The 22,049-nt window shown below is 42.5% G+C and overlaps 1 protein-coding gene across 2 annotated transcripts in view; it reads left to right on the top strand.

Annotated features, from left to right (window-relative positions):
• The window catches only part of LOC126999321 (LIM/homeobox protein Lhx2-like), a 66,316-nt gene extending 44,691 nt beyond the window's left edge, over positions 1-21,625 (top strand). Inside the window, exons 5-6 of one of the 2 annotated variants that reach the window (XM_050861776.1) lie at positions 19,379-19,587; positions 20,955-21,625. In XM_050861776.1, the coding sequence (XP_050717733.1) occupies positions 19,379-19,587; positions 20,955-21,167 (422 nt within the window). In that variant the 3' untranslated portion in view covers positions 21,168-21,625. Of the gene's footprint in view, positions 1-19,378; positions 19,588-20,389 lie in introns of both variants that reach the window. The other variant, XM_050861777.1, reaches the window with a different exon arrangement.
• Positions 21,626-22,049: the final 424 nt, after the last annotated feature.

A 22,049-nucleotide genomic window follows, 5' to 3' on the forward strand; every position in this document is an offset into this window, starting at 1 on the left:
ACCTACAACTCCATTACCTACCATTCAATCACCTGCCCGTCATTCAATTAGACAGGTAAAAAGAGAGCAGGGAAGAGGATAAGTATACGTCTATCTAAGCCCAACTTATGTAAAACAACGAACTCAAATGATGATAGGAAAATATACTGATGAAAATAAAACTCGTGAAGGAGGAAGAGAAGGAGGAGGAGGAGAAAGAAGAATGAAGGTTTGGTTAGTATAAATGGAAACAGAGTGAAGGAAAAGGGAGGAAGAAGGCGGAGAGGAATGAGAAAGAGTAGAAGGAGAAGGAAGGAGGATGTAGGTTTGGTTAGTATAAATGGAAACAGAATGAAGGAAATGTAGATAGGGAATGTAGGAAAGAAAGAAAGAAAGCAGGGAGGGAAATAGGAGTAAAGTATAGGGAGGAGGGAAGAAAAGGGAGTTAAGGAAGAGGAATTAATGAAGAGGGGAACGGAAGGGGAAGGAACAGGATAAATGAAATGAGTGGAGAACAATAGAAGAGGAAACTTGAGGAACGTAAAACAAAAAGAGAATGAAAAAAACAAACCATAAAGAAAAGTAAGTAAAGAACGAATACGAACAAACAATGATGAAAAGAGACTAGGAAAAGAAAAACAACAGAAGAATGAATAGAAGAAGAAGAGGAAGGAGACACTTGAGAGTAGAAGAAAAGAACAAAGAAATTAATAAGATGTGGAATAAGAACACAAAATGATAAAGGAAATCAAAGAAAAGAAAAAAAGGAGTGGAAGAAAAAGAAAAGGACACTTGAAGAAAAATGAAGAGAAAAAATCGAAAGAAGAAAACAAAAGCAAGAAAAGTCAAAAGCAAAATCACTTATCAAAATTGGACTAAAAAGGGAGAAGGGGAGGAGGAAGGGGAAGGGGGGGGGGGTTGTTTACTTCTAGGAGGGAGAAGAAAAAAAAAACAATTATACAGATGATCACTCTTACCTTGATTAGCTAATGGAAATAAATTACTGCAGCTTAAAACAAACACACCGGGCATATGTTTTCTGTTCTCCCTGTTCTCCCTTCCCCTCCCTTTATCACGACTCCCTTTCATATCTTTGTTTCGCTCCCTTTATGAATTCTCCTATCAAGCATTTTATCTCCCTCCCCTCAACCCCCCCACCCCCCCCCGTTCCTTCCTCCCTCCCTTCTCTTAGGTTCCATATGGGTAGCGATGAATCTTTTGAGGGAGTGTTGATTTTCTCTCTCTCTCTCTCTCTCTCTCTCTCTCTCTCTCTCTCTCTCTCTCTCTTTACGTGGTTAAGTGCGTTCTTTTATCAGTTTTTGTGGTGAATTACGGACATATGTTTGGGGCGATCTCTCTCTCTCTCTCTCTCTCTCTCTCTCTCTCTCTCTCTCTCTCTCTCTCTCTCTCTCTCTCTCTCTCTCTCTCTCTCTCTCTCTCTCTCTCTCTCTCTCTCTCTCTCTCTCTCTCTCTCTCTCTCTCTCTCTCTCTCCGTTCTTCGCCCGTTTTTCTCCTTTTTTTGCGTTTTTTCGTATTTTTCTCTTCTTTTATTCTTATTTTCTCTTTCCCTTCTCTTTTCTCTCCTCTTCTCTCCTCTCATCTCTCTCTCTCTCTCTCTCTCTCTCTCTCTCTCTCTCTCTCTCTCTCTCTCTCTCTCTCTCTCTCTCTCTCTCTCTCTCTCTCTCTCTCTCTCTCTCTCTCTCTCTCTCTCCTTTCCTCTTCTTCCCTTCCTCCATCACTCCATCTCTCTTCGAATCTTTCCTTTTCCCTCATTTCATTGTTCCTTTTCCTTCCCCTTACGTTCCCTTCTTCATTTATTCCTCTTCCTTTACTCCCTTTTCTTCCCTCCTCCCTATACTTTCCTTCTACTTCTCTCCCTATTTTCTTTCTTTCCTACATTCCCTGTCTATTTTTCTCCCATTTCACTCCATCTACTTCCCTCCTCTGTTTTTTTTCTACTTTGTTTCCTACTTTCCTCTACTTGTTTTCCTCCTTCCCTTCTTCCTTTATCCCACTAACACTTAACTCCCCTCCATTCCCCCCTCTTACCCTCCTCACCATCCCTCCCAACATCCCACACAGCATCCCTCTTTCTTCCCGTCCCCTTCCATCCCGCCCTTTTAGAGAGGCTGCGAGTCGCGTGTTCCAATGTTATTCTCTCGACGTTACAAACACACACACAAACACTCTCGCTCTTGACTGCCTCTCTGACACGGCACTCGAGCGAAACATAATGGCGAGACAGGAGGACGTGGAAAGAGGAGGAGGAGGAGGAGGAGGAGAAGAAAAGGAGGTGGGTGGTTCGGAGGAAGAGAAGAGGAGGTGGGTGGTGGGTGAGAGGAGAAGAGGAGATGGGTGGGAGAAGGAGGAGAAGGAGGAGAGGGATGAAAGAGAGAGAATAGGGAAGATAAGAGACTGTTGTTGAAGAAGGAGGAAGATGAAGAGAAGGAGGAAAAGAAGGAGGAAGAGGGGTAAGGAAGGAAGGAATAAGTAGGAATAAACTAAAAGAAGTCTAGAAGGTGATTATTAAGAGTAAATGTATAAGGGATAAAGAGAAAGAAAAGAAATAGGAGAAAAAGAGAAAAAATATGAGAGAGAGAGAGAGAGAGAGAGAGAGACTAAAAGAGCACGCGAGAACAAAAAAAACTTAAGAGGGGAGGAATGAGGGAAGGAATAAGGGAGGGGAAGAGGGAGAGAAAGAGGGAGAGAGAGAGAAAGAGGGAGAGAGGAAGGGAGGGACACAAGCTCACTTTCATAATGCAAACAAGGAAAACAAACAGCTTTAACATCTCTCTCTCTCTCTCTCTCTCTCTCTCTCTCTCTCTCTCTCTCTCTCTCTCTCTCTCTCTCTCTCTCTCTCTTCTTCTTCTTCTTCTTCTTTCTCCCTTACACGATTATCTCACGAAATGGAGGAAGGAAGGAAGGAAGGAAAGAGGGAAGGAAGGAAGGAAGGAAGGAAGGAAGGAAGGATGGAAGGAAGGATGGAAGGAAGGATGGAAGTAAGGAAGGAAGGAGAGTTAAGGGGGGATGAATTTAAGAGACATGAGCATAAGTTTTAATGGAAGAAAGGGAAAGAGAAAAGGAGGGAGAGTAAAGGGAGGAAAGAAAAGGCATATTACACCAAGACGGAAGGGAGGAAGAGAAGCAAAAGGGAGAGGAAAGGAAAGAGAGGAAGGGAACGAGGGAAAGAAAAGAGAGAATAAGAAACACGAAAGGAGAGGAAGGACGGAAAAAAAACATACGAGAGGAAAAGGAGAAGAAGGGAAGGGAAGATGGGAAGGACACGTCTCTGTATTGAAAAGGAACAGAGAAAGAACAGGAAGTAAGAAACAGGAGAAGAGTAAAGCGCAAATGTTAAGCCGAGAAAAAAGCATACGAAAGGGAGAGAAGGGGAAAAGGAGGAGACGAAGGAGAGGGCAGAGGAGGGACATGTGTCTATGTTTAATCCTTTTCCGTGTCCGCATCTTGAAAAGTCAGCGGTGCGTGAGGGATGGCGCGGCTATTGGGAGGGCAAACAGGGCGCTGAATGGCCCCCTCGCGCCGCGGCAAACACGACACAACGCACCCGGCACCAGCAACCCTGAGCCACACCAAGCCACGCCACGCTAACACCCACACAGTACCCCGCTAGCCCAAGCCACACAAACCCCTGCCAAGCCACGCCAAGCCAAAAAGAAGAAAAGTAAATCCAAACTAAGCCCCGTCAAGCCAAGTCAAGCCCCGTCCCGCCAAGCCATGTCAAGTTAAGCCACTCCAACCCAACCTAACCTAAGCCAAGACCCGCCCAACATCCCACTAAGCCAAGTCAAGCCACAAGGTGAAAGGTGTTTGCTTCGTCCACTTAAAGATTTTGTTTGTTTACTACTTTTATTGTGGGAACAGCGATTAGCGGGCTTTTTTTTTTTACACCTTTTTTTGTTGTCCTTGAGCTGTTTCTTTAAGTGTAAAAAAAAGCTTCAATATCGGTACTTGTTAACTATCTCTCCACCTACACCTATAACCCTTACCTGTCCATTACCTTGGCCAGTAGAGGAAAGTCTGAATTTTTTTACGTAGCATCAAGACCTCAGGAGAATACTCTTTATTATCTACCTGTCTTCATCTCAACCTGCAGACCTGTCCATTACTATAAGCTTCACATAAAATTTTAACGACTTCTCCGCAATATTAGAACCTACCTCAGACGCACCAACCTGGGAAGTGTTTTTTTTTTATATTACAGCAGAGGAGACAGTGCAAGGGCGTAAAAAAAAGAAAATATGAAAAAAAAGCCCGCTACTTACTGCTCCTCATCATCTACCTGTCTACATCTCTACCTGTCTACCTCTCTACCTGCTCACCTGTCCATTAGGTAACCGAGGAGAGGTTTAATGGTTTTACGCAATATTGCCTCTCATATGCCTACTCCTGCTCTCCTTCCTCTACTCTCCTTACCTTTCTTTTTTTCTCCCACTTTCCTCCTAGTTTCCTCCCTCCTTTTCTCCCACCTCTTCCCACGTCTATCATTACTTTCCTCCATACTTTCTTCCCATTGCCCTTTTATCCTCCATACTTTCCTCCTTCTACCCTCCTAATCGTTCCTCCCACATCCCTCCATCTTCCTTCCTGCTTCCCCTCCATCTCTCCACTAGCTTACGGAGGAGAGTTTTGGAGTTTTAATGCAATATTCTTACCTATTCCAGATGTGCCTCCGTGCCAACCTACCTACCTACCTGCCATTCCTTTCCTTTCCTTCTCCTTCCCTTCCTATTTCACCTCTTACTTTCCTTCTTCTTTTCTTCCTATCCCATGCCTTCCTTTCCTTCTCCTTTCCTATCCATTCCATCCCTTACTTTCCTCCTTCTTCCCTTCCTATCCCATGTCTTCCTTTCCTTCTTTCCTTTCCATCCCATCTTTACACACCTTTCCTTTCCTTCTGTTTCCCTTCCCATTCTATCTATTTTTCTTTCTTCTTTCCTCCCTATCCCATACCTTCCTTTCCTTCTTCCCTTTCCATCCCATCCTTACACACCTTCCCTCTCCTTCTACTTCCCTTTTCATTCTATACCCTTCTTCCTTCTTCTTTCCTTCCTATTCCATGCCTTCCTTTCCTTCTTCCCTTTCCATCCAATCCTTACCTCCCTACCTCCCCACCTGCCTACCTATCTTCCTCCCTACCTGTGTTGTTTGTGATGTAATATTCATACCTGTTTACCGACTACCTGAATCCCTGCCCACCTGTCTGCCTCGCCCCTCTTACAGGTTATCTTAAATGCGCGTGTATACCGCAACTTTTCTTTCCTTTCTTTCCTTTCTTAGTTTTCATGTTTAATCAGTTTATTTATTTTTTTCATTTTTTTTTTCGTCTTTGATTTTACCGTCCTTTCATTTCCTGTTAACCTTTTTTCTCTCTCGTTTAGCTTTTTATTCTTTCTGTCTTTCTTTCCCTCTCCTGTCTCTTCCAGTTTTATTTCCTTTCTTTCCTATCATTTTCCCTCCTTTCCCTTTCCTTTCCTTCAGCTTTCCCCTACCATCGAATCCTTTCCTCCTCTTCCCTTCCCTTTTCTTTTATTTCCTTCCCATGCTGTTCCCTCTCCCATCTCCTTTCTCTCCCTTTCCATCCTTTTCCATCCCTCCCCTTCATCTCTCCTCTCTCATTCCATCTCTCTCTTCTCCTCATTTTCTTTCCCTTTCCTTTCTTTTCCTTCCTTTCTCTATCAGTTTGCGTCCCTATCCTTTTCCCTCCCTCCCTTCTCTTCCCTTCATCTCCCTTCATCTTCTTCCCCTCCCATCCATCCATCCGTTCTCTCCCCTTCACGGCGTCGAGATGAACATAGAAAACGGGGACAGAGTGCAAACATCTTCCCGTTTTCTCTCTGGAGTCAACAAGAAGCATATGTTTGAATGCACCAAGTGTTTGCCCAACGGATGAAATGGAGGCTATGAATTATATAATGGGAGGAGGCGCCATTGATGTGAGGGGGGGAGAGAGAGAGAGAGAAGGGGAGGGAGGGGAGAGAGTCTTTGATGGTGATAGGAGTTTTTGGTTTCGCTGTCTATTCACTTTTTTGGGAGGGAAATATTTAATGGTTTTCCTCTTTTTCTTCGTTTTTCCTCTTTTTCTTTTTTCTTTCATTTTTTTTATTTTTCGTGTTTTTATTTCTTCTTCGTATATATTTTTCATTTTCTGGTCTTATTTTTTCCTTTTCTTTTCTTTCATTCCGTATTTTTCAAGTTAAATATAATCTTTTCTTCTCTCTTCTTTCTTTTCTTCTTTTTTCATTCATTTATTTTCATTTTTATTGTTTTTTTCGTCTTCGTGTATTTTTTTCATTTTTTGGTCACACTTCCTTTTTTTCTTTTACTTTCTTTCATTCTTTTTTATATTTCTACGTCCAGTTATTTTTTTTCTTGTTTTCCAAATAGACATAAATATGGAAGGAAAAGAAGGAGTGGAAAAAAAAAGTATAGTTATGAAAATATAAAAAAGTAGAAGGGAACAAACAACAACAACCACAACAACAACCACAACTACTACTACTACTACCACCACAACAACTACTATTATTTTTCTGTGGTTGGGTGGAGTGTGGAGTTGAGGGAAAGAGTTGGACAATGAACACCACCACAACCACCACCTAACCACCACCACCACCACCACCACCGCCGCGGGCATTATTTCACTTCGCTGTTGACTGCAAACAAGGCACGACAAAATATTTACTCGCCTCTGAACGCAAACAAAGGCGAGTCTCCTTCCCTCATGCCTCCCTCTGTCAATTGTTGGAGGGTTGAGCTTGCTGGTTACCGCGTTCAGCACGTTAGCTCTCTCCCTCTTCTCTCTTTCTCTCTCCCTCTTCTATCTTTCTCTCTCCCTCTTCTCTCTTTCTGTCCCTCTTCTCTCTTCCTCTCTCCCTCTTCTCTCTTTCTCTCTCCCTCTTCTCTCTTTCTCTCTCCCTCTTCTATCTTTCTCTCTCCCTCTTCTCTCTTTCTCTCTCCTCTCTCTCCCTCTTCTATCTTTCTCTCTCCCTCTTTCTCTCTCCCTCTTCTCTCTTTCTCTCTCTCCCTCTTCTATCTTTCTCTCTCCCTCTTCTCTCTTTCTCTCTCCCTCTTCTCTCTTTCTCTCTCCCTCTTCTCTCTTTCTCCCTCTTCTCTCTTTCTCTCTCGCTCTCTCTTCTCTCTCTCTCTCTCTCTCTCTCTCTCTCTCTCTCTCTCTCTCTCTCTCTCTCTCTCTCTCTCTCTCTCTCTCTCTCTCTCTCTCTCTCTCTCTCTCTCTCTCTCTCTCGCTCTCTCTCTCTCTCTCTCTCTCTCTCTCTCTCTCTCTTCTCTCTCTCCCTCTTCTCTCTTTCTCTCTCGCTCTTCTCTCCCTCGTCTTTCTCTTCTTCGCGTTCAGCACATTATCTCTCTCCCTCTTCTCTCTTTCTCCCTCGTCTTTCTCTTCTCATTCCTCTCCAATCTTCGGCTTTCTCTTCTCCGTTATTTAACTACCAAAATCCTCGGCATCTCTCTTTCACACTGCTCTTTCTCCTCTTTCTTCATCTTTCTCTTTTCTTTTGTAACTTAATTTTCCCTCCTCTCTCTCTCTCTCTCTCTCTCTCTCTCTCTCTCTCTCTCTCTCTCTCTCTCTCTCTCTCTCTCTCTCTCTCTCTCTCTCTCTTAACTCTTTCCCTCTCTCCTTCATTTCGTAACTTAACTCTCTCTCTTCTCTTTCCTGCTTCTCCTTCTTTCTCTCTTTCATCTCCTTCCTCTCCTACTTACAGCATCCTTAATCTCTCTCCTCTCTCACTCATTTACCAACCAAACTTCTCCTCTCCCCTTCTCTCTCTATTTCCTCTCTTCTCTCTCATTTTAATATGTCCTTCCTTCACTTCCAACCTAATTTATTTCTCTCTCTCTCTCTCTCTCTCTCTCTCTCTCTCTCTCTCTCTCTCTCTCTCTCTCTCTCTCTCTCTCTCTCTCTCTCTCTCTCTCTCTCTCTCTCTCTCTCTCTCTCTCTCTCTCTCTCTCTCTCTCTCTCTCTCTCTCTCTCTTTAATGCAGCATCCTTTCTCTCTCCTCTCATTTCCTCTTTCTCTCTGTTTCTCCTCTATTCTTCCTTTCTCTTCCCTCCTTTCCTACTCATTTTTTTCATCTCTTTTCCCTTACTTTCCCTCCTCTCCCTTCTCTCCCTCTCTTCCCCTCCCTTATTCTTTCTCTTTTCTCCCCTTTCTTTCATTTTTATCATCTCTTTTCTCCCTCCCTCCATTCCCGCTTCTTCCCCCTTCTCTCTCTCTCTCTCTCTCTCTCTCTCTCTCTCTCTCTCTCTCTCTCTCTCTCTCTCTCTCTATCTCTCTCTCTCTTTTCCCTCTCTTCCCCTTCTCTCTCTCTCTCTCTCTCTCTCTCTCTCTCTCTCTCTCTCTCTCTCTCTCTCTCTCTCTCTCTCTCTCTCTCTCTCTCTCTCTCTCTCTCTCTCTCTCTCTCTCTCTCTCTCTCTCTCTCTCTCTCTCTCTCTCTCTCTCTCTCTCTCTCTCTCTCCCCGTGCCTTCAGGATAAACACAAAACCTGTCACTCCTTATTCCTCTCTGTCTGTCTGTCTGTCTGTCTTTTTCTGTACAATGTCAGGCCTCGTAGAAGTCTTTTAAGTTGCCGCCAAAGTCTTCCTCCTCCTCCTCCTCCTCCTCCTCCTCCACCCACACGCCCCCTCCCGCGCCTCCTCAGGGACCCAAAGTCGCGGTGTTATGCTCCCAAACAGAAAACGGAAGCTGCTGTAGTTTGGTGATCCTTCCTCGTCTTTATTTCTGCCGCCCCTTCTTCTTCTTCTTCTTCGTTCTATCTTTGCCTCTATCTTTCCCCTTCCTCCCTTCTCTTCCCTTCATCCCCCTTCATCTTCTTCTTCCCCTTCCATCCATCCATCCGTTCTCTCCCCTTCACGGCGTCGAGATGAACACAGAAAACGGGGACGGGGTGCAAACATCTTCCCGTTTTCTCTCGTCTCTTTTTGTCTATTCCTTTTCTTCCTTTCTTTGTAACCTTTTTTTCTTTCTACCGTTTCAATATCTTTCTCTTCCTTATTTTTATCCACAATTCCTTTCCCTTTCCTTTCCTTTCCCTCTATATACCATCCCTTCCCTTCCCTCTGTACCCTTTTTTATCCTTTCCTTCCTTACCATCCTATTCCCATCCTTCTTATAGCTTTCCCTTCCTTCCCTTCCCTTCCCTTCCCTTTCTTCTCTATATCTTTCTCTTTCTTCCTTTCCCTTCCCTTTTCTTCCTTCTCTATATTTTTTCTCCTTCTTCCAGCCCCTTCCTTCTACCTACCCTTCCCTTCTTTTTTCATATCCTTCCCTTCTTTCCTTCCTTCTCTATACCCTTCCTTCCCTTCCTTCTATAAGCCCTTCCTCTGTACCCTCTCTTCTCTCTCCTATATTTCTTCTTATCCTTTCCTTCCTTGCTATTCTATTTCCATCCATCTCATACCTTTCCCTTCCTTCCCTTCCCTTCCTTTATATTTTTCTCTTCCTTCCACTCCCTTCCTTCAACATACCCTTCCCTTCTTTTTCCGTATTCTTCCTTTCTTTCCTTCCTTTTCTATACTCTTCCTTCCCTTCCTTCTATAAGCCCTTCCTCCCCCTCCCCCTCTCACCTCCAAGCCTTCAAAGGAGCCGCAGGAGACACACGAGGGACTTGAGGATGTGGTAATGAGGGCCTAAGACCGAGACCGAGACCGAGACCGAGACCGAGACCTCCTCCTCCTCCTCTTCCTCCTCTTCCTCCTGTCTATTTTTTTTTTCATTTATTTATAATTTTCATTTTTCTCGTTTTTTTTTCCTCCGTCTTTTTCTCTTCCCTCCTTCCTTCCTTTTTCTAATTCTTTATCTTTTCTTCTTCATCCTCCTTTATTTCTTCTTCCTCCTCCTCCTCCTCCTCCTCCTCTTCCTCCTGCTGCTGCTACTCTTTATTTCTTCTTCCTCTTCCTCTTGTTTTTTCTTCTTCTTCTTCTTCTTCTTCTTCTTCTTCTTCTTTTTCCTCCTCCTCCTCCTCCTGCTGCTACTCTTCATTTCTTCTTTTTCTTATTCTTCCTCCTCCTCATTCTTCTTCTTCCTCCTCCTCCTCCTCCTCCTCGTCATGCAGCTGATAATATCCTCCGGCGGTTCCTTCGTCAGTAGTGAAGTGTGCTTTGAAATAGTGTTTTTTTTTTTGGTTGTTGTTGTTTTTTGTTTTTGTGTTTGGATCTCAGGTGTTTTTTTTTTCTTTTTTGTTTTTATCTTATTTGGTGGTGATGTTTTGTAGTTGCTTTGTCATTGTTATCTTCTCTTGTCTTTGTTATTTTCTTCTTTTGTTTGTTGTTTATGCGGGTCTCGTGTTTTTTTGTTTTTTTTTTGGTTTTCTTATTTGGTGATGATTTTCTTGTTTTCTTTATCCTTATTATCTTACCCTATCTTATATTTCTTCTTCTTTACCTCGTTCTTCTTACTATCTTTCAATTTCCTTTTGCTTGTTTTCACGTTTTCTTATTTTTCTTATCTTTCTTCTTTACTTTCTTTATATTACGTTTCCATTTTCTTTCTTTTCTTGTCGTTATCTTTACACTTTTCCTTCTTTCCACACACACACACACACACACACACACACACACACACACCCGAACACACACATCCACCCTCCTCCCCCCCCCCCCAAACACACCTGTAGAGTCATTCCTTTTAATAAAGTCAAAATTAGACTCAAAGGGTCACGTCGGCGCCTTACCTGTGAATCTCGCCCTAATTGTCGCCTTTGTCGCCGACTTAAGGTGTGCGGGAGGCGGCCAAGCGTGCACCATTATCTGTCCGCCTGTCTGTTTGTCGCTCCGTCTCCTTCCCTTCATCATTTTCCTCTTCCTTTCTTCTCCTGTTTTTTTTGTTTTTTTTGGTGAGATTTCAAGTTGTTTTCTTCCTCTCATTTGTTTTTCTTTTATTATTTTTTCTTCTTTTCTTACTTTCATTACAGTTCAAGTTCAGTTCAATCATTTTCCTCACATGTTCTCCTCTGTTTTGTTTTGTTTTCTTGTTCTCGTGTTCGTGGTGAGATTTCAAGTTTCTTTTCTTTACTCTCATTTGTTTTTATGTTTTACTATTTTTTCTTGTTTTCTTACTTTCATTACAGTTCAAGTTCAGTTCAATCATCTTCCTCACCCTTTCTTCTCCTTTTTTTTTTTTTTTTTTTTTTGGCGGTGAGATTTCTAGTTGTTTTCTTCCTCTCATTTGTTTTTATTATTATTTTTTCTTGTTTTCTTACTTTCATTACAGTTCAAGTTCAGTTCAATCATCTTCCTCACCCTTTCTTCTGTTTTTTTTTGTTTTGTTTTGTTTTGTTCTCGTGTTCGTGGTGAGATTTCAAGTTTCTTTTCTTTACTCTCATTTGTTTTTATGTTTTACTATTTTTCTCTTCTTTTCTTACTTTCATTATTATTATTATTTTTTTTTTACAGCAAAGGAGACAGTTCAAGTTCAGTTCAATCATTTTCTTCACCTTTTCTTCTCTGGTTGTTGTTTTTTTCTTGTTTTCGTGTTCGTGGTAAGATTTCAAGTCTTTTTTTCCTCTCATTTGTTTTTTAGGTTTTATTATTTTTTCTTCTTTTCTTACTTTCATTATTTACTTTTCTTTACAGCAAAGGAGACAGTTCATGTTCAGTTCAATCATCTTCCTCATCCTTTCTTCTCTGGTTGTTTTTTTCTTCTTGTTTTCGTGTTTGTGGTGAGATTTCAAGTTTCTTTTTTTCCTCTCATTTGTTTTTTAGGTTTCATTATTTTTTCTTCATTTCTTACTTTCATTACTTACTTTTTTTTTGTACAGCAAAGAAGACAGTTCAAGTTCAGTTCACTCATTTTCCTCACCCTTTCTTCTCTGTTTGTTTGTTTTTTGTTGTTGTTTTGGTGTTGGTGGTGAGATTTCAAGTTTCTTTCCTCTTATTTCTTTTTCTTTTACTACTTTTCTTCTTTTCTTACTTTCATTATTTACTTTTTTTTTACAGCAAAGGACAGTTCAAGGGCATAAAAAAAGAAAACAATAATGCAAAAAAAAGACCGCTACTCACTACTCCTAAAAGAGTACAGAGGAGTGCCGAAAGAGAGGTCAATTACTTTACTTTATTTTATTTCATTTTACTTTCTTCTGGGTTCGCAGGGTTGTTATTGTTTTTGTTTGTTTCTTTGGTGATTTTCTTCCTTGCCATTCTTTTCTTCTTTTCTTGCTTCGTCTTTTTTCTTCTTCTTTCTTTTTCTCTTTTCTTCTCATGTCGGCGGCGAGATCTAAGGTTTCTTTATTTCTTATTTGGTTATCTTTTCTTTGACATTCTGTTCTTCTCCTTCTTTCTATATCTTTCTTTTTCTTCCTCTCTTTCTCGTGTTGTCTTCCTGTTTTTGTTCATCATTTTTCATGCTTTTTTTCAACTTCCTTTTCATTTCTTCTCTTCTCCATTACTTCCCATTTTCTCCCCCTTTCCTCATTTCCTTCCTTCTCTCCATTTTATCTTCCTTTCCTTCTTAGTTCCTCTCTTCCACCATTTTTCTTGTTTCCTATTCTCTTCCTCTTTCCTTTCAGTATTTCTTTTTCTTTCTTTCTCTGTCTCATCTTCTTGTACATTCTCCTTCCTGTATCCTTTGGCATTTTTTTTCAATCTCTCTCTCTCTCTCTCTCTCTCTCTCTCTCTCTCTCTCTCTCTCTCTCTCTCTCTCTCTCTCTCTCTCTCTCTCTCTCTCTCTCTCTCTCTCTCTCTCTCTCTCTCTCTCTCTCTCTCCTTTTCTTCTTACAGCCTTCCCTTCCCATTTTCCATTTCACTTCCTTTTCTTCCTTTTCTTCCTTTCTTTCACTCATCTTTTCTCAGCATTTGCATCCTTTTCATCCTTTCTTCCTACTTTATTTTACTGTTTTATTTATTTATTTATTTATTTATTTATTGCTATTGATATATTTGTAATGTGACCAAAATTATTTCTTTCCTTTGACTTTCTATTAATATTTTCCCGGTGTCATATGCCTCGGGGGTGGGGGGGGGGTGCACCTGGGGGGAGGGGGTAGAGGTAGGGGTAGGGGGGACAATACAGGTGTTAATTAATGGCTAATGAACAAGGTACCTGTGATTTGTGTCTCGAAATTACCTTTTGCTTTTAATTATCACAAAAAGGAAGGGAATTAAATTTACCTCATTATCCTCCTCCTCCTCCTCCTCCTACTCCTCCTCTAGTTCCCCTTTTCTCCTGTTTCCTCCCATTTCTCATGTATTCCTTCTCTCTCCTTTTCCTCTTTTTTTTTTCCCTCCTATTTCTTTCCTACTTATATCTCTTGCATCCCTTTCTCTTCTCCATTACTTTCCATTTTCTCTCCCTTTCCTCATTTCCTTCCTTCCTTCTCTCCATTTTATCTTCCTTTTCTTCTTAGTTCCTCTCTTCCTTTCTTCCTTTGTTTTTATTCCTTCCTTTCCCTCACTTCCCTACCCCTTCCCCTCTTCACCTTTCCTTTCTTCCTTCTTTCCTCTTCCCTCACCCCCTTCCCTCCCTTCCCCTCCCCCTTCCCCCTCTCTCCCGCCCAAAGCAATGCTAATTAAACTCTTACTAATTAATAACTTCATTAAAACAAATTGTAATTGGTGAATGGCCTAATTGGTTACCTGCGTGTCATTAATCAAAAATATCACGACTCGTTAAAATCCTTGGACACACCTGGAAATTTTTGTAGGTGTGTCTGTGTGTGCGTGTGTGTGTTCGTCGGGATTAGCAATTTGTTGTGTTTGATTGCAGGTGTGAGAGATTTGAAAAGGAGATAAACAATGAAAAGACAAAGTGTTCCAAAATTGAGAGGTTGAGAACTATATGAAGAAAGAAGAGAGTAGATTAAGGGTTTGAATTCTAAAGAGTAGAGGAAAATAGATAGAGTAAGAAGAGATATATGGAGTAAATCAAAGGTTCCAGTTTGAAGAGGAGATAAACAATGAAGAGAAAAGGTAGAGTTCCAAAATTGAGAGGTTGAGGACAATATATATAGAGAGAGGAGACAGAAGATTAAGGGTTTGAATTCTAAAGAGTAGAGGAAAATAGATAGAGTGAGAAGAGATACATGGAGTAAATCAAAGGTTCCAGTTTGAAGAGGAGATAAACAATGAAGAGAAAAGATAGAGTTCCAAAATTGAAAGCTTGAGAACAATATATGGAGAGAGAAGAGAGAGGAGAGGAGAGAGGGTCCGAATTCTAAAGAGTAGAGGAAAATAGACGGAGTGAAAAGAGATGAAGCAGATATGGATTTCAATTTTAAGAGGATATAAAATAAATTACAGGTGTGAGAAAATTGAAGTATAGGTCACTCCCGAAATTGACCACTCTTTTGGCTGCTCATTGTTTTTGTCTTTGTGGGAACAGCGATTAGCGGGCTTTTTTTTTTTTTTTTTTTACTCCTTTTTTGTTGCCCTTGAGCTGTTTCTTTAACTGTAATGAAAAAAAAACAGAGGATAGAGCTGTTTCTTTAGCTGTAATGAAAAAAAATAGAGGATAGAGCTGTCTCTTTAGCTGTAATGAAAAAAAAAAAAAACAGAGGATAGAGCTGTTTCTTTTGCTGTAATGAAAAAAAAAACAGAAGGCAGAAAATGGGATAATACTTGAAATGAGAAGAGAAAGAGCAAATTCAAGGTTCAACTATGATAAGATGACAACAAAAAGTAAAATGGGGAGAGATAGCAATTCAACTAAGGTTCGATTCTTACACACCACCACCTCCATCCACCCCAAAGCACCTCCCCATCACCACCACTATCACCACCATCCCTATCATCATCATCACCAAGAGAACAAAAATGACGAAGATGACAATGAAAGACAGATATAACTGATTGGTGGATAGATTATGAGAAAAGGCAACGAATTAAAACGATCAGACAAATAAAAAAGATCGTTACACTAATAAAAAAACTCACTAAAAAATATATAAACGCAAAAATAGAGCAAAGAATCATTATAGCTGAGAGAGAGAGAATGGACCTCAGCATCACGGCATCATTCCTCTGCCTCGCGTCCCAGCATCCCGCGTTCCCTCCTTTCAAACGGAACCCAATTAATCGATACGAGCCGGAACACAGAACCGGATCCGAACGCGTTTAATCATTCAGTCCGACCCATCTACCACCCATCAATAGCGTGACTTTTTTCTCATTCTTTTTTTTCCACTTTATCTCTTTTTTTATATCTTCGAATTCATTATTATTATTTTTTATTTATTTTTATTTTTTTACCACAAAGAAGACGGCTCAAGGGCAATACAAAGAGTGTAGAAAAAAAGCTCGCTACTCACCGCTCCCACAACAGACAAAGGTAATGAGTATCCAAGAGAGAGGTCAATTTCGGGTTTTATATTACACATTCTCATTTTCTTTCCTCTCCTCTCTTCTTCTCTCTTACTTTCTCTTTATCTATCTATCCATCAACCCCTCTAACTACATATCCATGCCGTAATTTTTCTTCCCTTTCAAGTTTTTCCTTTCTTTCCTCTCTTGTCCTGTCCTTTCCTCTTCTTTCTTCTCTCTTCTCCTCTCCTCTTCCCTCCACCCTTCTATCCTTCCACTTATCTATCTACGCAATGTTCTCCTTTCATCCTCTTTCCCATTTCTTTTTTTTTTTCATCTCATTCACTCATTCACCGATTCATTCAGTCACTCAGTCAGCCAGTCAGTCAGTCACTCAGTCAGCCATACAGTCAGTCAGTCAGTCAGCCATCTAGCCGCTCAGCCAGTCGATCAGTCAGTCAGTCAGTCAGCCATCTAGCCACTCAGCCAGTCGATCAGTCAGTCAGCCACCCAGCCAGTCGTTCAGTCAGTCAGCCACCCAGCCAGTCAGTAAGTCAATCAGTCAGCCAGCCAATCAGTCAGCCATCCAGCCACTCAGCCAGTCGATCAGTCAGTCAACCACCCAGTCAGTCAGTCAGTCAGTCACCTTTACCTGTCCGCCTGAAATTCCTCACTATTGGATTCTGTATAATAATTCTTTGATCCTATTTCATTTTACATTTTTTCTCTCTTTTTTGACTCATACCTCGATATCTTTTTTTTCTTTTTATATTCTATCTTCATACGTTTCATATTTTACGTCAGTTTTCCATCTTTCTTTTCATTCTTATTTTGATGTTTGAATGTTTTGGGGGATTTTTGCGTATGTATGATTTTTATTTTTTTATTATTTTTCTCTCTATCTTCTCGTTCGTTTTGCATGTGATTTTTTTTATTTCGATTTTTTTTATATCATTTTTTTTTTCGTTTATTCTTGATGATATTGGAAATTTCTCTTCGTTCCTGTCATCTCTTGTTGCCACCTGTCTCTCTCTCTCTCTCTCTCTCTCTCTCTCTCTCTCTCTCTCTCTCTCTCTCTCTCTCTCTCTCTCTCTCTCTCTCTCTCTCTCTCTCTCTCTCTCTCTCTCTCTCTCTCTCTCTCTCTCTCTCTCTCTCTCTCGATCCATTATCTATTCAACCATAATATACCTTCTCTCTCTCTCTCTCTCTCTCTCTCTCTCTCTCTCTCTCTCTCTCTCTCTCTCTCTCTCTCTCTCTCTGTGTATGGAGGTATGAACAAAACACACACACACACACACACACACACACACACACGAACACACACACACACATTTTCCCGTCACGCCATTGGTCAGAGGTGTCGTGACGTCATCGGAAAGCAGCTCCCTCATTGGTCAGCTCCTCAGGCATCCACCAATATTGATTTCTTTTATTCGTCGGACAAGGCTGATGAAGGGACCGCTCTCGCCTCCCATTGGCTAGTCCGAATGTCACGTCCGGCTGGTTCTGAGCGCTGATTGGTGGAGCCGGCAGCGTTATGTCGTGGTATGCGGCCCCCCGACATAACAACGCGAGAAGGTTATGGGACCGACGGCGTAAGAAAAAAGGAAGGGTTCGGATTCTCTTAAAAGCGATCGGATGCTGTTTAGAAAGGTTCGGATTCTCTTGGGGAAGGTTTCAGATCGTGTTGCCCAAAGCGGTTTCGAAGCGGTAAAGAACACAAAGACTGGACCCTTTTTTCATTACTTTACTACTAATACTACAGAGAGAGGAGGAGGAGGAGAGGAGGAGAAGAGGAGGAGGAGGAGGAGGAGGAAAAAGTCTCGTTAAAGAAGGAAAACACTAACTCGTAACTCAGCTGGAGGAGAAGCAGCAGGTGGAGGAGGAGGAGGAGGAGGGGGAGGAGGAGGACACATTCCGGGCATGTTGAGAGTTAGTGCAGGAGGGAGGAGGGAGGAAGAGGAGGGAGGAGGAGGGAGGAAAGTAACATAAGAGGGGGTGGAGGGGGAAGAAGGAGGAGTAAAGTAGAGGAGGAGGAGGAGGAGGAGGAGGAGGAGGAGGAGGAGGAGAGGAAGATGGAGGTTACATGTATCGCTTTCCTACCCTCCTTTTCTCTACCTTTTATCTCCCTTCTCTCTCCCTCTCGCTCTCTCCCTCTCCCCTTATCATTTCTCTCTCTAACATCTCCCTCTTTCTGTCTTCCTCCCTTTCACCATTTCCCTCTCCCTTTCTCCCTCCCTTCCATCTTCCTCTCCCTTCCACCTCTCCCTATGCTATCCCCCCTCTCTCTCCCTCTCTCCCTTTCATTAATACAATAGAATGTTCTGAAAATACACCTCTGCACCTGCTCTCCCTTTCTTCCCTTCTCACCTGCCCGTTTCTAAGCACACCTGTTACTTAGCTTCACCTGAGCATACCTTCTCACCTTTCTCACCTGGTCCTAATGAGATGTTGCCTTTGATTAGAGGTCTTTTAATTACTGACTGACTGACTGACTGACTCTCTCTCTCTCTCTCTCTCTCTCTCTCTCTCTTATTCTTCTTATTCTATTCTTTCTTCTTTCCTTTATTGTTCTCTCGTTTTTTTCTCTTATTTTCCATATTTCCTTTATCTTCTTTTTCTCTATCTTCTATTTCCTCTCTCTCTCTCTCTCTCTCTCTCTCTCTCTCTCTCTCTCTCTCTCTCTCTCTCTCTCTCTCTCTCTCTCTCTCTCTCTCTCTCTCTCTCTCTCTCTCTCTCTCTCTCTCTCTCTCTCTCTCTCTCTCTCTCAATCTATACATCTTTTTAATGGGTCTTATTTATAGCGAAAATCTACCATATTTATCGGTTAGTGTAAATCTCATTAGAGCGAAGTGATTTGTTATATTGATGTTGGTCTTATAGTGAACGATACGAAATGAAAAACGTAATTAGTTGAGTTAAATTACGCTTTCAATTCACTTAGTCAATTTCTAAAGGCATAATTTCTATGATAATGTGGTTTTGACGGTAAGACATACATACATACAGACAGACAGACAGACAGACAGACAGACAGACAGACAGACAGACAGACAGACAGACGGAGAGACAGAGAGAGAGAGAGAAAGAGGTATCCGAGGTGTGAGGGAAGACAGACATGGTAGAGGAGGAGGAGGAGGAGGAGGAGGAGGAGGAGGAGGAGGAGGAAGAGGGGAATACATAAGGGAAGATCAGACAAAGAGAAATCAAGATAAAGAAAAATAAAAGAAAAAGGGAAAGAACGAATGAAGGAGAAAGAGAGGGAGGAATATTACGGAGAGAGAGAGAGAGAGAGAGAGAGAGAGCGTCTGGATAATTGTTGCGTTTCATCAAAGAGAACCCGATGGTGGTGGTGGTGGTGGTGGTGATGGTGGTGGTGGTGGTGGTGGAGGTGGTGGTGGTGGTGGTACATAAAGCGAGCTCTTGATTCCTCTTTAATGAAGCTGCGACTGAATGCATCACCACCACCACCATCACCACCACCACCATCACCACCACCACACACCACAGGAACAGAACAGCCTCCCAACTTTTCTCTCCCCCTTTCCCTCTCCCTCTATCTTCCCCCCTCTCTCTATCTCTCTTCCCTCTCTCTCTATCTCTCTCCACCTCCATCAATCACCCCCTTCCCCTTACCCCCACCGAAAAAAAAAGAACATCAACACTCGCCCCTTTCAATCCATCTTTTTTTACCTTTTTTTTCACACAGACACAAAAAAACTGAACATTATTTTCTAACACATCACTTTCTCTCATTTTCTCCCCTTTTCTCTCTCACCCTAACTGTACCCAACTCACACACACACACACACATTTAACATTTAACATACAAAATTATCCTGCTACTTTTTCTTAGATATCCTTTGACTTTTCCTCCCTCCTTCTCTCTCTACTCTCTCTCCCTCTTTCTCCACCCAAGAAACACAGACGTAATAACAGAAAAAAAATCCTCCTTATTTATCTCTTTCTCTCCACACACTTAAACAAACAAAACCCCAAAAAAAAACAAAGAGAAAAAGAAGGATTTAAACCCACCTCTCTTTCTCTCTCACCTTGCACTAAAGTTTCACACACATACAAGAATCGAAGAAAAAACAACTCCCTGTTCAACCCTTTTCTCTCCCCTCTCCAGAACTCGTGCCAGGGGGGGAGATGTCGATGGAGGGTTACCGGTACGACCCCCAACCCCCCGGGCAGAACAGAACCAAGCGGATGCGAACCTCCTTCAAACACCACCAGCTGAGAACCATGAAGTCCTATTTTAGTCTCAACCAGAACCCCGACGCGAAGGACCTCAAGCAGCTGGCCCAGAAAACAGGACTGTCCAAGAGGGTCCTACAGGTAAGGAAGAGGACTGGAAGGGGGATGAAAGGATTGGTTGGGGAGTGTAAAAGGATTGGATCGTTTGTGGGGATGTTTAATAAAGGGATTGGGTAGTGTAAGTAGAGGGTTGGTTCAAAAAGGTTATCAAGGGTTCTAAAGAGGGTTGTGAGTGGTTAAATTTGGTTGGTGGTGTTTTTCCAAGAGTTCGGAAGCTTTAAAAAAAACAGTAAAGAGTAAGAGTGATTCGTTAGAGATTTAAAAGGAATTAGTGTTGATTTACGAATGCCAAGTAGTAACAAGAGTAGTTATTCATAAGGGTGATGTTTTCCAAGAGTTCGGTAGTTCGTTAGTAAGGTAGAGAAAAAGGAAAATAAAATAAAAACTAAGTAATGAAAGGGAACACAGGGTAGAGAATAAGGCAGCAAAAAACAAAGGGTTAGTGTAAGGTAGCGAAGGTCAGGGGGTAAGGGAGGCTGGTCAGGGTAAGGCAGAGGAGTGTAGGGTAAAGGGGCTGTTACACTGGGCAAATTTTCCGTGGATCTTCAGTCAAACCACGATTTCCGCTAGCGTGGTTCTCATTTGTTTCTTGTTATTGCTGCTGATGATGATGGTGAGTAAAACCGTCGTCCTTCGGTGAAATCTACCTTAGCTTTGGAAGATCGTGGACACGTCAGAAAACCACGGAAATATGAGAGCCACGCCAGCGGAAATCGTGGTTTGACTGAAGATCCACGGAAAATTTGCCCAGTGTACTAGCCCCTTATGGCGAGGCAGGCAGGGCAGGAGAACTCTGTCTCTCTAGTCTTCTCTCTCCCTTTAGGCCATGACGATCTGTAAGAGTTGAGTGAGGCACAGACACACGGAGGGGGAAGGGGCAGGCATTGTCTCCAACATGCAGGAAGGGACGCCACAAAACACCTCTCCCAAACATCCTCCCCCTCCCTGACCCCCAACCCCCAACCCCCTTCCCCACACCCTACCTCCTTTAACTTCATCTCTCAACCTCATATCGATCTGTGGCCTCAGTTTCATCTAGTTTCTCAATCTGTTTCTCCTCCTCCTCCTCCTCCTCCTTCGACTTAATTTCGTCCATTTTATGCTTCTAACTGTTCCTCTTCCTCTTCCTCCTCTTCCTCCTATTTCATTCTCCTCCTGTTCCTCCTCTCTCTCCTTCTATTTTTATCCCTGTTTCTTCCATTACTTCTCTTCCTTGTCCTACCTCTCCTCATTCTGCTTCTAACATATCCACATCCTTAATCCTCATCATCATCCTAATCCTCGTCCTCCTCCTCGTCCTCGTCCTCCCCTTCCTGCTCCTGCACCTGCACCTCCTCCTCCTGCTGCTCCTTCTCCGCCACCACCATCCCACTACCTCTCTTCGGCAGGTGTGGTTCCAGAACGCGCGGGCAAAGTGGCGGCGGAACCTCTTGAAGCAGGAGCACGACCGCCACGTCGGGGAGAAGATGAAGGACCAGAATAGCCTCCTCAGCGATCTGCGGCCCGTGGACTCCCTCGGGCCGGGCCTCACCGACCTCTACGCCATGTCCTCCGGCGATGAAGGAAGCCAGTCCCTCCAGTTCACGGATATGTGCCAGTAGGAGGGAAGGATAGAGGGATGGAAGGATAGAGGGATGGGGCACTTAGGTTCATTTTAAGGATAAGCCAGTACGTATGAAAGAAGGATGGATGGATGGAGAAGAGAGGAAGAAGTTGAAAGAAGGAAGAAAAGAAGGAGGAATAGAAGGGAGGGGAAGAAGGATAGTGGCAAGACGGAGGACTTCAAATAAGACATAATGAAGGAAGGAAGGAAGGAAGGAAGGGAGGGAGAGGGAAGGAAGTTAAGAAGTCACAAAAACAACAGACAAGTTTCATGTTCTGCGAATAGAGAGAAACAAAAACTTAATAGGTAAAGAATGAAGAATATATTTTTTGTATAAGTTTGAAAGCGAATGAACCGCAGGAAAAAGGAAAAGAAAAAAAACTTTAGGAGATAGAAAAAAAACAACGGAAACTTCACAAACAGAAAACTTTCGACTCAAAGGAAAAAAAAAGACAATAGACGAAAATGAAGAAGAGAAAAAAAAAGGAGAGTGAACAACAGCATCACCACCAACACCAAATACACCACCACCACCACCACCACCAACACCACCACCACCAAATACACCACCACCACCACCACCACCAAATACACCACCACCACCACCACCACCAACACCAACACCACCACCACCACCACCACCACCACCAACACCAAATACACCACCACCACCACCACCACCACCACCACCATTTTGTAACAACTTACTCTGTAGGATTCACGTCTCTCCAGCATCCTACATCCTACCGATCCTTGACACTCCTGCCGCCTTACACAGGATGAACACAAGGATACGAGTGAACGAGTGGAAGGTAAAACAAACAAACAAACAGAGACGAGAGAACTGACTAAAAAGACCTCAATCAAGTAACAAGAGAAA

Source organism: Eriocheir sinensis, chromosome 16 (genome assembly GCF_024679095.1).
Source record: "Eriocheir sinensis breed Jianghai 21 chromosome 16, ASM2467909v1, whole genome shotgun sequence".
NCBI lineage: Eukaryota > Metazoa > Arthropoda > Malacostraca > Decapoda > Varunidae > Eriocheir > Eriocheir sinensis.